At 50.9% G+C, this 17,643-nt stretch overlaps 1 protein-coding gene across 1 annotated transcript; it reads left to right on the top strand.

The window, feature by feature from the left end:
• Window positions 1-8,650: 8,650 nt before the first annotated feature.
• LOC144151500 (uncharacterized) lies at window positions 8,651-14,444 on the top strand. Its single transcript, XM_077682606.1, has 3 exons — window positions 8,651-8,692; window positions 9,214-10,901; window positions 14,411-14,444. Exons 1-3 carry the CDS (start codon window positions 8,651-8,653, stop codon window positions 14,442-14,444), a joined length of 1,764 nt encoding a protein of 587 aa, XP_077538732.1.
• The last annotated feature ends 3,199 nt before the right edge of the window (window positions 14,445-17,643 follow it).

Genomic DNA, 17,643 nt, shown 5'->3' with positions numbered 1-17,643 from the left:
CGGCTGCAGTTGTATCCCTCTGTGTTCACGCAAGGAAAGGCGTAAAATTAGAGTTACATAATTTGTTTCAAACCAATAACATAGCAATGGTAGCATGCATATAGGTAACCTTGCATACTGCAACAAATAGGGCAATAAATATTTTATTGGTCAAGGTTGAATGCGTAGGGTTCTCAACCTATCGGAGGCAGACTTGCGCCTCTGGAAGTTTATTTATTTATTTTTTATTTATTATTTATTTATTTATTTATTTACTTATTTTTATTCATTTATTTATTCATTGTTTTATTTATTTATTTATTTATTTATTTATTTATTTATTTATTTATTTATTTATTTATTTATTTATTTATTTATTTATTTGATGTCTGCTTGCCTTTGCATGCATTACAGAAGGGAGATACATAACACTAAGCATTAAATATGAGAGAAAATAACAAAATAATTCTACAAAGCGCGCTGAAAATCGTCAATATAAACAGTTAATGCAATCATACGTGGAAGATAATTACACTGCAGCATTGATGTAAAATAAAATGAATCGCGCAAGGCGTCACCTTTACAGGAAAGTTAATAATTTGCTTTAAGCTAGCGGTCCCACTTTGCGATATGTAGAATGGCGCTTGGACATACTTATCCCCTTCTACTCCAGTTTTCGAATGATAGATATTACGAAAAAAGTTCAACCTGTGGTTTCGTCTGTGATCTTCCACGTCCTGCCATTTCAGTTTACTTTTACTTTCTCTCATGCTAAGTTGAGCGTGCCAATTACCTAATACGAATCGCACTGACATATTCTGTATGTTTTCGAGCGTATCAACCAGCTCTTTGGTGTAGGGATCCACGAAAACACATGCGTACTCCAAGATTGAGCGCACATGAGTGAAATACGGTTGTTTTTTTCAGTTAGATGGAGGTTCACTGAAATTTCGTTTCAGAAAGCCAAAAACATATGCAGCCGTAACTTTTATGGTGTGAACCTGCCTATTTAACCTCTAACCACTCCCTAAATAAACTCCTAGGTATATATATTCCTCGGCCGTTGTCACAGCAGCATAATTTACGATATACTTATTCAATTGGAATGAAGGTTTTCTTGTAAAGGTGCCGTTAACACACTGTTTAACACCCAAAAACTTTTCTGAATCAGCACACCAGGATATTATTAAATTCGAATAAAGCTGCAGGTATACGGAATCACGTTCATTCGCTATAGTCCGGTAAACTACACAGTACTTTTGAACAAAGCTATAGGGCCAATAGTAATAACAATGCAAAAACCGATTCATTCAGTTCATAGGATGAAATGTACTACGCAGAAGGTGATATGGAACACCATCTGTCACCCGGTTCCTTAAATTAGGGTGCACTGTCGGAAGATATGGGGAGTCGACTCCAGAGAGCCAAGAAACCCCACCGAATCCACAGGGCACAGGTGACAATGGGGGTGGCCGTCTGATGTGCGGCTTTCGCCGACCAGAGCGGCAAGAATGAGAGAGAGCCCTGAACGAAAAACAGCACAAAGACTTATAATTAGACAGGCAAGTTACAAACACAAGCCCGAGGTAACGGATCGATAATGACAGACAACTTAGATGGAATTCAAATACAAGAAACAGTTCAATTAGACAAAATGATACAAACAGGAGCGCTAACAAATTAATATTACGAAGCGTAGCAGTTAACAAAAAAAGAAAACGAACAGTTCGATGCTTATGAGAGACAGAGTCCCAGCATATTCACCGACCGGGCCGGACGATGCACCGCTGTCGGAGGCGATTCGGCTACCTGGGAAGCGCGGCTTCGTTGTAGGCCAGGCCGTCCGGGACGATCACGGTGATTCGAGGCCCGGGAGTACGTTGGAGTCCTCCAGGGTGCGGGTCGCCGATGGTGTGATGCACAAACTGACAGGTGCCGTTGTCACATCACGACTGCCAAACGTAGCTGGTTTGCTTAGGCGCGGCTTCTCTTTTTATAACCGTGCCTGCGCGGAGATGGAGAGCACAACACACAACGCGCCCGCCGCCGTCAGCGAATAATTTCACTCTTCTCCCTTCTAGAATCATCGACGCTCTTTAGCACTGGCAAGGCCACGCGCACCTCCTCGAAAGTACTGGAAGCTTCGACGAAACCGGAGCGGCGGAGGTTTTATTTTTGTTGTTTTCTCGCCGGCGAGCCGGCGAGTGATCGTGTTACCGTCTCTTCGTTCGAGAAAGCTCCATATTGTCTCGGGGCGAATGGAACCGAACTGAATGAATCGAACGACTGCAAGAAGAATTAGGCGCTGTACAAATGAAATGAAAAATTTATAAGGTACTTTTAGACGTCGTACGCTCGAGTTTGTGACACCATCATTTGCTTTTTTGCAGTCCAAGAATATACAGTCAACCACTTTAAGCTTATCTATTGCAAGAGCCAAATCGTACGTGAACTCAACAATCTTCGTTGAGCAAGAAAATCCTGACAAAATCCATGTTTCCTAGGATGCTGGCGATTATGTTTAATCAAATGAGTCATATCCCAAGGGTAGCTGAGCTCACCTTCAAACATCGGAACTAAATTAACAGCTAGGCTTCGTCAGTGACAAGGCTCTGTTGTTATCGCAAATTTAAAGTATTTTTTTTCTAAATAGGCAGTCGTAAAATCCCATCAAGTAACATAGTGCAGGGCATGAAGTTGATCCTACCAATGCACGAGCGAGTCTCTTCTACGTTTATCACCGACAACATTGTGCAACATTGCTTGTCGCAGTTTAATTGTAAGCAGAATAACTTGCGCTTTTGCTCGCACTTGCCTTTCTTTGGTGGGGAGTCCTTGACATGGTGGCGGTTTTCCTCCTGCGTGGTGGCCGCTTGCTCGACGCCCTTGAAGGCCAGTTATTTTGGTGAACCATCTCCATCTCGGATCGGACATCTCTGCCGGGTCGATGTCTCCAATGCTCTCCATTTCTTGAGGGGGCGAATAGCCTCGAGCTGATGCGTCGACGAAGCCGGCGGCAGAGGCGTGGTAGCGGCGATGACTGGTGAGGCTTAGCTCACCCGTCGGTGTGGCACAGTCTTCTTGTGGCAATAAATGACATTTCGCTGGCGAAAAAGGTTCCCTGCTAACGTCCAGTGAGTCCTTGCACCTTGCCCGTTCACCGAGAACACTCATTACTGTTTGACAAACGATTTGTGTTCATTTAAAACGTAGAAACACGGAGCGGATGAAAAACGCGTCCCCGTCGTTCGGCTCACTAACGGCTTTTTCTCCCCCCAGGAAAAAACCGCTCGGTCTCCTTTGTGCATGAATTCTCGGCGCCCAGGCGCGTGCCGTTGTTCGGCTGTATGGCGTTTGCCGAAAAAATGACGTATAACCAGATACCTTACGTAGGCCGGTCTCCTCTTGAACACCGGTTGCCAAATATTCTGTGGCCATTCGCTTGCCGTAATTCGGCCGAGGACAGCTAACCGAATGAAAAACGTATATTCTGGGGCCGTACGTCGGCCGGTATCCTTCATAACACTGGTTGCCGGATATTCTACCGCCGGACGCGCGGTTCACCGTTGAAACAACGATGCACGGCGACCGCGCTCCGGCCGGTCCCCTTTCGAACACCAACTGCCGCAAGAATACGCATATTCTGTGGCCGGTCGCTTGCCGTGCTTCGGCCGATTACCGCTTCCCGAAGAAAAAACGGATGCCCTAAGGCCGTACTTCGGCCGTTCTCTTTCTCAACATCGGCAGCCGTAAGAGAACTGAATATCTGGCAGCGGTCAGCTGCCGTTGTGCGTCCGGACACGGGCGGACGGAAAAATACCGAAGCGCTGGTTGCCGGATGTTGGCCGTTCAACGCATGATCAGTGGCTGCCAGAACCTGGATGCTGGCCGGACATGCCAGAAAGCGGCCATAGACGGGCCGGTCTTCGGGCACACTTTCTGTGCCGCCTGGGAAGGTATTCAAGCCTCGCGTGCCTCGGAGCCGCTGCGCCGTCGAACGTAGATTCGCTCGTGCGCCGGTTCCCGGGTTTCACGGTACCAGAGAAATGTGTAGCGAAAGAAGACCAGCGTCTGGCTTCCGATGTGGTGATCGAGTCGATTAGCGAGGCAGTGAGCACCCCCCCCCGCCCCCCCCGATCCTCCTCTTCCTCTTCTCCTACTGTCGCCCCTTGCCTGCGCATCTTTATTTCTTAACAGACCCATTTGAAGTACAGTGTGTTACATAGATAAATGGGACACTAAAAAGTTTTCTTGAGCGAAGCGCTGCTGCGTTCGCGCTGAAACTTCACATGATGATTGCATTTTGAGTTTATTAAGTGCGAATGCACTTTATAAGCGACCCCAAACCTTCCACCGCCGGCGGCGGCGGCGGCGGCGGCGGCGGCGTCCGCAGTCCTCCTCTCCCTAGCAACGGCGTGGAGCGGAGAGGAGCGTCGGTAGCAACGGCGCGGTGACGTCACTTCACCACGTGACCGCGCTCGCTCCGCCTCCTCGCCGTGGCTGCGCGGGTGCGCGCCGCTCCCCGCACCGCTCCTCGCGCCATGACGTCATGGTATGACGTCACAGCGCGCCTCCTCTCCCCAGCAGCTGCCGCGCGCCTCTCTCTCCACCGTGACGTCACACTCTCTCCTCTCCCCCTCGCTCGGCTGCAGCTGCCGTGCGCCGCTGTCCCTCTCCCCTTGCGCTCGCCTCCTCTCTCAGCCACCTGGCTCGGCGCGCTCGGCGCGGCGTACCCCCCTATATATGCAGCGATAAACTGCCAGACCTCCGTGGGTCGGCTCGCGCGCGCTCACGGGCGAATGCCAACGGATTTTAACTTTACTCCCCCTCATAGCATTACCCCGTGCATTCGCACTTAACCATGTTCACCCTCGGGGAAATGCTTGGGAGTTTTTTTGTTTGACGCCAGGAACAATGACGGTAATTACCTGTTCATTTTGCAAAAAAAGAAAACAATTTTAGTCTGGAAAAATGGGTGCCAATTTGGGCGTGCAAGACGATCTTGGAACGACTGCGCCACCGAAACACGCAACGGCGAGTCACGGTAGGAAGAACCAAATGGGCTAGCAGACGCATAAGAAAACCTCTTTTGTCGAGAGTATGATGCCCGCAACTCGTTAGGTAAAGTATTCCCGTGGTTCATCGTTGCCAATACTAGTCATCTGGTTTCAGATCATCTGTCGTCTACTGTGCCAGGTTATCCCGCATTCGGAAATAAGACTCAAGATTCCCTGTTCAGTTTGTTGCTTTATTAGTTTTTTACTTTTATTATTTTGTGCTTTCGTGTCTGTGCTTCTGACATATCGTCATGAGATCATTCACTGCAGACGAAAAGGCAGCCTGTTCACCTGCAGTGAATGATCTCATGACGACAAGTCACCAGCACAGGCACGCACGCACAAAATAATAAAACTAAAGCGAGAACAAAGCAACACACGTAAACAAAGAATCTGGAGCCTTATTTCGGAAGGTGGGGTAACCTGGCACAGCAGACGACAGACGACCTGAGGCAAGATGAATGGTATTGACAACGATGAACCGCGGGAATACTTTACTTTGATTCGTATGAGCTCTTGTGTAACTATTTGTGGCCATCATAAACTATCAACAAAAATGTGTTTTGTGATTTTATGCTAGCTCATTTGGCTCCTTCCAACCGTGAATCGCCATAGTGCGCTTCGTTCTACATACCCCAGGTGTCGCCGTCGTTCTAAGATGAGCTTGCACATCCAAATTGGCCGACATTTTCCCATAGGCTAAGTGTTTTTTTTTATTTATTTTCAGAATAAACGGGTAATCATCGTCGTTCTTCCCTGAGTCAAACAAAATAGACGGCAAAATGCGACCTTCTTGTGCAGTTTGAGCGCGAACGGTGCCACGGGGCCCTCAGGAATTTTTGTTAGTGTTCAATTTATCGATGCTACACCCTGTAACTTTGTTGTTGACGTACTTATAGGTAAACTTTGTGCCTGCGGGAGGGCTTTGCGTATGAGACGGTTGATTTTGTCTATGGTTGCTTTGGCTAATACCCGCTATATACGACCGTTTGGAAGACCTTTGAGTCGAATGTCATTTGCCTCAAATGACACCTTTTAATTGCTACACGATGTTTCTCAAAGGCTTTTGGTTGAAATGCCATTTGAGTCAAAGGAGCACCACCAACGACCTTTGAGGTTCTCAGAGGCCTTTTAAACTCGAACGGTCGTTCTCTCGGGAGCAGGTTCTGCGTGCCATAATTACAAACAATTAGTTACGAATAAAAAATGGGGTTTAGAATGCACAATCTCCATAATGTCGCACTTGCTTTTGTTTTATATCTCTCGCTGTTCGATCACAAGGTGGCCTGAAGAAAAAAAAAAAAACTGGCTGTCAGCGCACGTTTTGTGAGCGCTTGTAGATTGTTATCAATGTGATCGCTAATATATTTTTGTAGCGTAAGCTACACTGGCCGAGGTTGAGCAGTTTCGCGTGGACTCTGAAGGGCCGTGCTGCGCAAGCGCGAGGCGCATTGGATTGGGTTGGATTGGATTGGATTGGATTAGATTAGATTAGACTTGTATTGGATTGGATTGGACTTGGATTTGGGTTGAATTGAATTGGATTAAATGAGATTGTATTGTATTGGATTGGAAATCCAATCCAATTGGAATACAGGTGTGTAGAGAATTGGGTCTGCCCATTCGCCGGTCTGCGCATTCCAGAGGAGTGACGTCATAGCCGCGGCAGACGCACTGGTGCCGGCGCGTGCCCAGCTGTGCGCCTCCGTTGCGCAGCAGCCAAGCCTGACGCTGCGCCGGAGCCGCTTGATAGCCGTTTCGCGTGGCTCCTGGAGAGCCATGTTGTGCATGCGCGAGGAACAGTGACTGGACTGGACCGGACTGGACTCGACTGGACTGGATTGGATTGGACTGGCCTGTATTGGATTGGACTGGATTGCTGAACCTTAGCTCACGCTACGTATATGCTGGCATAGCCGAGCTAAGTCACTGATAATTGTTTTGCTCCTTTTAAACGTTCAATTAAATGTTTGGCAAGAACAAAACAGGGGAGCAGTGGCCACACCAAAACATGGCGGGCGAATGCGGAAACTTTCAACTGCCGTTGAGAATTGTCGTGTATACAGGCGAAACTCCTTCCAGTTCGAATGGCATTTGAAATTTGGAAGGTCATTCGAATCAAATGTCCTTTCAAACGCTCGTGTAGCACAGGTATAAGACTAGGTTGGGTGCGACGTAGGTGAGTCGGTATATAACGAACGCTTCAGCTATGCGCATTGTATCCTTCTCTTTCATGTCTGGATGCCTGTTGGTAATAAGGCGAATAATTTGTGTTACTTGATCGGTAATTTTAGAGAGGTTTCTGATTGTATCGCCAGTCTTGGTATTAACTTGGATGGTGAGTCCGAGAATTTTGAGTGAAGAGCTGGGGTCAAAAACGTAGCCATCCAGAGTTACCGAAGTATTTTCCTTTCCTTCATTTGATCTTCCTTTTCTTATGACGATCAGTTCGTACTTCTGGGGTGTGCACTGAAGGCCGCTTGCGTGGGCATATTCGCTGACTGTTTCTGCCGCGAGTTGTAGTGTCTCATGAAGCCCCTGTTACGAATCGGCCAGCGCCGCCGTACTTCCCCGCATCACTCCTAGGCTGTGCGGCGAAGGTACTCGTGCGCCTTGGAGAACAAGCGCAACCGTGTCAGTAACAAGTTGCGACAAGCCGCGTCAGACGCTTCGCTCTCAGCGCATTTCAAAACTTGGGCGGTTGGCGGCGAGGCTCGTCTCCACGCTCTTCAAGGACACAGAGGCCCCGTCGATCGCAACGGAGTCCTCCTCTCTCCCCTCTCTCGGACTCAACGAACGTGCGCGGAGGCTACCGACGACTAACGAACATTGGAAAGAGTGTTGTGTGTGTCTGTGACGTTCATGGCGTGCCCCGCTTGTTGCGTTGGACCGTTATCGCTTTTGGGGTATAAATAGAGCTGCCCAAGCGTTGTAACTCATTCCTGTTAGAGCAGCGAATCGATGTTGTCGCTCTGCTCGAGTCCTGTATTGTAACCTCGCCCGTCGGGGCATTGTTCTTTGGCTTCGGCTCACCTCTCGCTATGAAGTAAACAGTTACGTTAGCCTACGGCTTCTGGACTTCTTCACGGCTGCAACAGCGGCTGGCCGCTCGCATCATACACGCTACCACTCGTATTTCGGAGGCCACGGAGCTCGGATCGGGTGCCCCTACTCGGTTGCAACAACTGGTTGGCAGCGGTCGGATGGCAACTTCGTAACACCTGAAGCCAGCGGTGCGAGACCCAACACCACGGACGTCAAGGCGGCTTCGGACTTCGCAGAATTCACAGCGGTCAATGGTGAGTGCGGGACTTTTCTTCACTGAGTTTTACCAGGCTTCTGAGGATAGCTGGTAGGGCGTGTGTTTTTGTCGCGTGGGTTATTCGCGCAAAACATTTTTGGAGCAGTGGGAAAGCAGTACTCTAGACCGGCCATGAATTTGAAAGTGTTGAAAAAACCGCAGTTGTTGGAGCTTGCAAAAGAGTTGCGCTTGGATGTTACGGACGCGCTGAGAAAGCCAGAGCTGATACAGGCTATCCTCGCTGTTGGCGCTGACGATGACGAGCTGTCGGAATGCATTGAGCTGATCAATGGCAGGGAGATCGCGAAACGTCATGGCGCAGAGGCAGAGGCAGAGGGAGAGGCTGAGTGCCAGCGTGAGGAACGCAAAAAAAGAGAGGGAGAACAGGAGCTCGAGGGGCAGAAACAGGAACGCGAGGAAAGAAAGCGGAAAGAGGAACGCGAGGATAGAAAGCGAGAACAGGAGCTCGAGAGGCAGAAACAGGAACGTGAGGATAGAAGGCGAGAACAGGAGCGACAGCATGAGCTGGAAATGAAGCGTCTAGACGTCCAGGCGTCTCGACCTAGGCGTGAGAGTGACAGCAGCGCGCCAAGCGTGCAGTCTGCGGCTATTGAGCGGCCTACGCTGCGAATGTGTGACCTAATGCGACCCTACGAGGTAGGAGAAGACATCGGTCTTTTTTTGGTCAACTTCGAGCGTACGTGTGAGAGGGCCCAGTTTAGCCGAGACTCATGGCCGCAAAAGCTGCTTACGCTTTTGCCAGGTGAGGCATCCGACGTGATGGCCCGCTTGCCAAAGGAGGAGGCGGAGGACTACGAGAAAGTCAAGTCGAGCCTCCTGCGTAAGTACAGGCTGTCAGCAGAGGCATTTCGCCAGAAGTTCCGTGAAGCCGAGAAAGCCAGGTGCGAGTCGTACTCTGAGTTCGCCTACAAGCTGAGGGCAAACATGGAAGAGTGGCTCAAAGAGGCAAATGCTTTCGGAGAGCACGACAAGGTAGTTGAGTGCTTCGGTCTTGAGCAGTTTTACCGCCGTCTACCTGAAAACCTGAGACTCTGGGTGCAAGATAGGCCAGGGGTAAATACTGTGGATAAGGCAGCTCAACTAGCCGACGAGTTCATCGCACGTCGAGGTGCGCAGGGGCCGAAATACGGCCAAAAAGAGTTCAGGCCGAGGCCTGATAAGTTAGGGCCGAAAGGCAGAGCTCCCTACGAAAAGAGCGGAGCAAAAGTGACCGAATCCGCGAATAATGAAACGGGCTCGGAAAACGAAAAGAGCGCAAACGCAGAGGCACAGCGCCGAAAAAAGGCTTTCGAAGCGCGCAAGCAGTCCGCGTGCTACAATTGTGGCGAGACAGGGCATTTCGCAGCTAGTTGCAAAAAGGGCAAGCTTGTCTTTCACATAGTAGACCAGGATGAGGAGAGCAGACAACTTTTAGAGCCCTACGTACGCGAGCTTGCAGTTAACGGCAAACCGTGCCGAGTTCTCTGCGATTCCGCAGCAACAATGGACGTGGTCCACCCGTCCTACGTCGAACCGCACCAATTCACGGGCGATTGCGCGTGGATAAAGAAGGCCGTAGAAGCGCAAAGCCTGTGTCTTCCGATCGCCAGGATAACCATCGATGGTCCCTTCGGAAAGCTCGAAACCGAGGCCGCTGTCTCTCCCAGCCTTCCGGCGCAGTATCCGTATCTTTTCTCGAACAGGTCCGATCAGCTGCTGCGCGAAAGGGGACTCGTTTTCGGGGAAGGGATAGTGTTCGCGCTGACGCGCTCGAAGGCTCGCGAACTCGGAGCGAAGGCGGCGGTTGAAAGCAGGAACGATTCGCGAAGAGAGGAGGTGGGGAAGCTTGCTGCGACTAGCGCCGACGTTGCTTCCGAACGCGGCCAGTCGGCCTCCTTGCAGGTTCAGATCGCGGGTGTCGAGCAGCAGCAGCAGCCCGCCGAAACAGATGATTCTCTGGCAGAGCTTTTTGTAGCACCTACGTCGGAAAGTTTAGAGCGGTTGCTGCACGTCGGTAGTACGGCACTGAGCGCGGAGCAAAGAAAAGATCACACGCTGGAAAAGTTACTGGATAATGTAACTGAAGGGGTTGCGAAAAAGAACGTAAGGTTCCAGGCGAGGGAGGAGATACTTTACCGCAAGTATCGAGACCGGAGAGGGGTGGAGTATGACCAATTAGTTGTCCCGCAGGTCTATCGTCAGGATTTGTTGCGTCTCGCACACGGCAACTCGTGGTCAGGGCACCTAGGCATACGAAAAACAAAAGACCGCCTATTGCAGGAGTACTGCTGGCCAGGATGCTTTCGCGACGTCGAAAACTTTGTGCGCACTTGCGATGTGTGCCAGAGAGTGGGAAAGCCAGGAGACAAAACCAAAGCGCCCATGAAACTTGTGCCGATTATCACGGAGCCTTTTCGCCGTCTCGTGATCGACACGGTTGGCCCACTGCCCGTGACGACCTCTGGCTACCGTCACATCTTGACAGTGCTCTGTCCTGCTACTAAGTTCCCCGAAGCCGTGCCCTTCAAGGAGTTGAGCTCAGTGGAAATTGTGAACGCCCTACTGTCAGTGTTCGCCAGGGTTGGCTTCCCGGCGGAAATACAGTCAGACCAGGGTACAGTTTTTACGAGCGTACTAACGACGACGTTTCTCGAGAAGTGCGGAGTAAAACTCATTCATAGTTCCGTGTACCATCCTCAGTCGAACTCTGTCGCGAAGCTTCACTCAGTAATGAAGCGCGTTCTCAGAGCCATGTGCTACGAACGAAAGACTGACTGGGAGCTGTGTTTGCCGGCCGCTATCTTTGCTTTGAGAACGGCTCCTCACGAGACGACCGGGTTCACGCCAGCGGAACTTGTTTACGGGCGCTCGTTACGTTCCCCCCTCCGCATCCTCCGGGAATCGTGGGAAGGTAGGGGCGAAGACCCGATGGTTGTAGAATACGTACTCTCGCTGATGGACCGCTTGCATAGGGCACAGCAGCTATAGGGGGCACCGCAATGAGCACAGCCCAGAAAAAGTAAAAACCCTACTACGACAAGGGAGCCAGGGCACGTCAGTTTGAGGTGGGAGACCAGGTAATGATTTTGCGGCCGTCTCAACGCCACAAACTAGAAGTTCAGTGGGAAGGCCCGGCAAAGATCCTTCAAAAATTGTCTGAAACAAACTACGTTGTGAGCGTACCTGGAAAGCGCAAGCTCCAGCAAGTATACCACAGCAACCTACTAAAGCCCTACAGGCAGCGGGAAGCGGTGGTGCAGATGCTAGTTAACATACCTGAGGAGATTCCCCCCGAGATTCCGGAATTGGGTCCACTTACCCATGACGGCACGAGTAGACTCGTTAACGACAAAGTAACGAAGGCGGAGCTGGAGCCTGACCAAAAACGTGAGTTGGAGGCACTGTTGGAAGAGTTCTCGGACCGGTTTTCGGATAAGCCCGGCAGAACTTCCCTCCTAACGCATGACATCGAACTTACGTCTTCCCAGCCCGTGGGTTCAAAGGCGTATCGAGTGTCGCCGCGACAGCGCGAAATTCTGGAAACTGAAATCCAGAAAATGTTGGCTCTCGACGTGATAGAGGCTTGCGAAAGCGACTATACTTCACCCCTGATACTGGTTGAAGTTCCTGGCAAGGATCCGCGACCATGTGTAGACTATAGGAAGTTAAACCTTATCACCTGAGACCAAACCTACCCGATACCTAACATAGAGGAACGTATCGAGAAAGTAAGCAGCGCTTGCTTCATTTCCACTTTTGACTTAGTGCGGGGATACTGGCAGGTTCCGCTGACGAAGGAAGCTAGCCGTTACGCGGCGTTTATTTCACCCATGGGGACCTTCAGACCAAAGGTTTTGAGTTTTGGGCTGAAAAACGCGCCATACTGCTTTTCAAGTCTCATGGACAAAGTGTTACGGGGGTTCGACGACTTTGCGTTGCCCTATTTAGACGACGTGGCTATCTATTCCGCCTCGTGGCCGGAGCATCTGGAACCCCTGCGCTCCGTGCTTTCACGTTTGCGTGAAGCTGGCTTAACGATCAAGGCACCTAAATGTCAAATGGCCCGCGCGGAAGTCACTTACCTTGGTCACGTTATAGGTAGGGGTCATCGCCGTCCTTCTGAAGTTAAGGTAGCGGCAATCCGAGACTTCCCGCAGCCCCGAACCAAGACAGACATTAGGTCGTTCTTGAGAATCGCAGGTTACTATCAGAGGTACATTCCGAGGTACTCTGAGCTGGCTAGCCCTCAACCGACGCGCTTCGTAAAAACGAACCGCTAACAGTCGCGTGGGACGAAACAAAAGAGCAGGCGTTCGCCGACCTGAAAAATGCTCTAACTAGCCACCCTGTACTGAACTCGCCAGACTACACAAAGCCCTTCGTGGTCCAGTGTGATGCTAGTGACCGTGGGATGGGCGTAGTTTTGTGTCAGAAAGCTAACGAGAATGAGGAGCACCCAGTATTGTACGCAAATCGTAAGCTGACGATTCGTGAAGAAGCGTACAGCGCCTCCGAAAAGGAGTGTGCGTGTCTCGTCTGGGCGGTGCAAAAACTAGCCTGCTACCTCGCAGGCTCGAAGTTTATAGTAGAGACTGACCACTGCCCTCTCACGTGGCTGCACACGATGTCCTCAAAGAACGGTCGCCTCCTACGCTGGAGTCTGGCTCTGCAGCAGTATACGTTTGAAGTGCGGTACAAAAAGGGGAAACTGAATGGCAATGCTGATGGCTTGAGTCGGAGTCCTTAAGGCGAGAAGTGGCCTGTAGACGCGTGACTTTCTCAAGTTCATTGTTTTTCCTGATGCAGGTTTCGCTCTTTACGATTACATTTCTTTTTGTGTGGGACATTTCCAATCACGCGAAATGTAACCTTTCAGGTTTGTCACTTGTCTAAAGTACTGCTGGGCAAAAATATAACTAGAGTAGTTAGTTATCCGCGTACTTTTTCGCAACTAAAAGCCTGGTAGATCTTCAGTGTTGATTTGTCTTCGCACTTGCCGGCGATGCGGTTGTGTCTTCCTGTGTTCTGTTGCTTGCCTGACAAAGCCAGAGACGTTCTTGGGGAGCCACTACTCGTCCAGTGACCCGCCCGGTGAAGCTCCAGCACGGTGTCGTACAGCCAAGGCCTGGAGTCGAACGTCTGTCGAGCACTTCACTTCGAAAGCATCCCTCCGGACAACGGTTGAAGACCCTTATCCATCGGGATCTCGGACCCCCGGCGGAGAAGCTGTTACGAATCGGCCAGCGCCGCCGTACTTCCCCGCATCACTCCTCGGCTGTGCGGCGAAGCTACTCGTGCGCCTTCGAAAACAAGCGCAACCATGTCAGTAACAAGTTGCGACAAGCCGCGTCAGACGCTTCGCTCTCAGCGCATTTCAAAACTTGGGCGGTTGGCGGCGAGGCTCGTCTCCACGCTCTTCAAGGACACAGAGGCCCCGTCGATCGCAACGGAGTCCTTCTCTCTCCCCTCTCTCGGACTCAACGAACGTGCGCGGAGGCTACCGACGACTAACGAACACTGGAAAGAGTGTTGTGTGTGTCTGTGACGTTCATGGCGTGTCCCCGCTTGTTGCGTTGGACCGTTATCGCTTTTGGGGTATAAATAGAGCTGCCCAAGCGTTGTAACTCATTCCTGTTAGAGCAGCGAATCGATGTTGTCGCTCTGCTCGAGTCCTGTATTGTAACCTCGCCCGTCGGGGCATTGTTCTTTGGCTTCGGCTCACCTCTCGCTATGAAGTAAACAGTTACGTTAGCCTACGGCTTCTGAACTTCTTCACGGCTGCAGCAGCGGCTGGCCGCTCGCATCATACACGCTACCACTCGTATGTCGGAGGCCACGGAGCTCGGATCGGGTGCCCCCACTCGGTGGCAACACCACCCACTGAGTCCGTGCCTGCCCAAAGGCATGCCGTAGGTTGGGTATCTCCTAGAGATTCTCTGGCAGACCCAGGAAGGCGATGTTCAAGAGAAGAGGGGATAACACCGACTCCTGCTGCCAAGTTTGATTGGCTTTGATTTGATGTCGCCTGAGTTTGAGGATTGCCTGTCGGCCCGTGGGAAAATCGGCGACGCAGTCGTGTGCCCATCGTCTACAGCCAGTGTGGTTGAGGTTGCCGAGAATCGGTGCATGCGTCACGTTATGAAACGCCGCTTTGACATCTATCGCGAAGATGGCTGAGCACGGTGCGACAATGAACAGAAAGCAACTTGGCGCTGCATTGCAAGACTCAATGCTCCACTGAATCCTGCGAACTTGAATTGGACCAGAGAAGAGTATTTAAAACGCACGAAAAACAGTGATAAAGGGAAATCTTGGGGGCCTACGTGACAAACAAGATGGGGAATGGATGAGTAGGCAAGCCATCGGTGGATCTATATTTTTGACAGATATACTATCACGACTGTTGAGTGCGCAGCTTCCGTCATGCTTTTACTCGTGTCTTTAATGCCGTATCACATGGTGTATTTTTAGAACTTTATTATTGCCGTCAATGCAGAATAAAGTGCAGTTCAGTGTCACTGGGTAAGGTTGCAGAGTATCGGCACACTTTTCTCCTATTGTTCCGTGCTGTCCCCATGATCATTGGTCAGTCCCCATCCCGTGACATTTGTTTACATTGCGACGGTTCATGGGCGCTGCCATTTTGTTGTTTATGCGTTTTATTCGGTCAACTTTTGTAGACTTAGCTTGTCATCTCTGCTCTGTGACTGCGCGTGACTGACATCGTCCGAATTCGAATCAAAGATAACGCGTGTAGCAGCATTTAAACAGCAGGCGTGTGTTCCAAGCTGCCGTTTCGCTGCAACTTCTTCAGTGTTGTTAACAAACGACCCGGTCGAACCTAGCCGATAAGGCGGAGAAGCAGCAATCTTGCAACACTGATAAAAAACCAAAATGGCCACCATTGCTGACTTGCGTGCCTCATTGGCGGTGCTATGATACTTTATCTAGCGACTCTAGCGTAGTTGTTAGTGCGCTTCTACCCTATTCATGTCTTTTTCCTTAAGTCGTGCTTGGCGCTTAAACCTAATTCCTATAATGGCATAACGACTAGCCTGTATCAACGCAATAATCCAATTAAGCATGGTCATTTGCCAAAACGTATGAAATATACAATTCATCCGCTCAGTCCATTTTTAAAATAAAAAAATCAGAATTGTTCTGACTTCGAGTACTTGTACTATCGAACCGTCGCAGTTGGCTTTTCTGGCGGCGAAATTACGATAACGTATTGTTGATTTTCGTGCCATTTGCTATGCGCTTTTATTGATTGATTGATTGATTGCAGGGTTTAACGCGCCGACGCAACGCAGGCGATGAGGCGCGCCGTAGTGGAGGGCTCCGGATTAATTTTGACCACCTGGGGATCTTTAACATGCGTCGAAATCTCGTACACACGGGCGTTTTCGCTTTTCGCCTCCACCAGAAAAGCGGCCGCCGCGGCCGGGAATCGAACCCGCGACCTCGTGCTCAGCAGCGCAATGCCTTAGCCACTGAGCCACCGCGGCGGGTGCTATGCGCTTTTAGCCTCGGTATACGATGACAGGTATAGCACAGACCCTATCCTGCTACTGCAGCGACAGTAGAGAGTTTTACCCACCGCGGTGGCTCAGTGGCCAAGGCGTTGCGCTGCTGAGTACAAGGTCACGAGTTCGATTCCCGGCAGCGACGGCCGCGTTTCTGATGGAGGCGAAACGCAAAAACGGCCATGTGGGCCAGATTTCGGCGCACGTTAAAGATCCCCAGGTGTTCAAAATTAATCTGGAGCCCTCCGCTGCGGCGCGCCTCCTCGCCTGCGCTGCGCCGGCGCGTTAAACCCTACAATCAATCAAACAATTTTAGCCGACCGTTACTGACGATCCGCTCCGCTCCTATAGCAAGCGGGAGCGCCATTGCGCATGCGTGGCGAGCTAGGGCGGTAGTGGCGATACCGGAGCGGGGTCCTGCTCCGCTAGCCATAGCGGACCATAGCGGTAGATTGCGCTACCGCGCGGAATTTCAACATTGGCTGCCCCCGCGAGGCGAGCGCGCTACGGCGAACTCCGTTTCTTCAGTTGAAACACGAGCGACGAAACCGCGAAAGCGCTTCCGAATAGGCAAAGGCGCCATACATCTCAACGAGCTTTGGAACGGAAGCAAAAAACGTCTACCGAAGCGTGAGCCTATTTCTATGGGGCGCCGAGACAGCAGCCTTGTATTGGCTATTGAAACGTTGAACGGCTTTTTTTTAAATTGTTTAGGACCATTATACCGTGTCAGCGACTAGATTACATTAAAAAGGTGAAATAGACTCTAAACACGGTATTTTACTTTATTTGAAGGACCGAAGTCCGATTCGGGTCTTTACTCTGGGATTACGTTTTCGTGTACACACGCACAGGGCACGACCAGTGACGCGAATGATTCCCTGGGGAGGAAGATACGGTTATTTCTTAGCTAAAATCCCTTCTTCTCCTGACGCTCCGGTTGTGCTGAGCGGGCCGCCGGGAGCATAGCGGACCGTCAAAAACGTCAGCTAAAACTCTCTATTAACGGGCTGTACCTGTGCTTTATGGTCCGCTCCGCTCCGATAGCGAGCAGGAGCGCCATTGCGCATGGGTTGCGCGCTTGGCTGCGAACGACATTGAGCGGGCCGCGGGCACCGGAGCTGTCCGTAGAAAACGGTCAGCTACAACTCTCTATTGTTAAGGCTCCGAACACTGACTTTCATGCTCTATTGGTCGGGCGGGGCCAGGAAGTTCCAAGAGAATGAAAAGCTTTTTGGTTGGGAGGGCAGTCGCGTTTGCAGTTGCGATAAAAATGACACAGTTAAGGCATAAAGGTTGGCTAGTTGGTTATGTGACTGCATTTTACTAGCGAAAAATAAACACGGACGAAGAAGAAGTACACAGGACACTCGCTAGTGTCCTGTGACACTAGCGAGTGTCCTGTGACACTAGCGAGTGTCCTGTGTACTTCTTCTTCGTCCGTGTCTATTTTTCGCTAGTAAAATGCAGTCAGATAAAAATCAGCTCGTTGAGTCAGACGTCTTCACCAAGACAGCTGGCCTGTCGAGTTCGGCTCGCGATCGAACAGTCAGCATGCGTTCCGCTGAATCGTGACGACCGCATGACGGCGCTCTCGTTTTCAGCGCAGGGCGTGAGCGTCAGACGGCGGGCCGCTCAAGGGAGAAACGGCGACTGATGCAAAGCGAGATACCGCGGCGGACGCCCGGAGGGTTAGCGCGCTGAGGAGGAGGAATGTGGGTTAGCGAAAGACGCCAACAACCAGGTGAACCGGTCACGTGGCTTACGGCCTTGCGCCCCT

The sequence above is a fragment of the Haemaphysalis longicornis genome, unplaced genomic scaffold (genome assembly GCF_048455015.1).
Source record: "Haemaphysalis longicornis isolate Haplotype H1 unplaced genomic scaffold, Haemaphysalis longicornis Haplotype H1 scaffold_1, whole genome shotgun sequence".
Classification (NCBI taxonomy): Eukaryota; Metazoa; Arthropoda; class Arachnida; order Ixodida; family Ixodidae; genus Haemaphysalis; species Haemaphysalis longicornis.
Note: the sequence above shows the minus strand (reverse complement) of the source record. Positions and strands in the feature narration are given on the sequence as shown.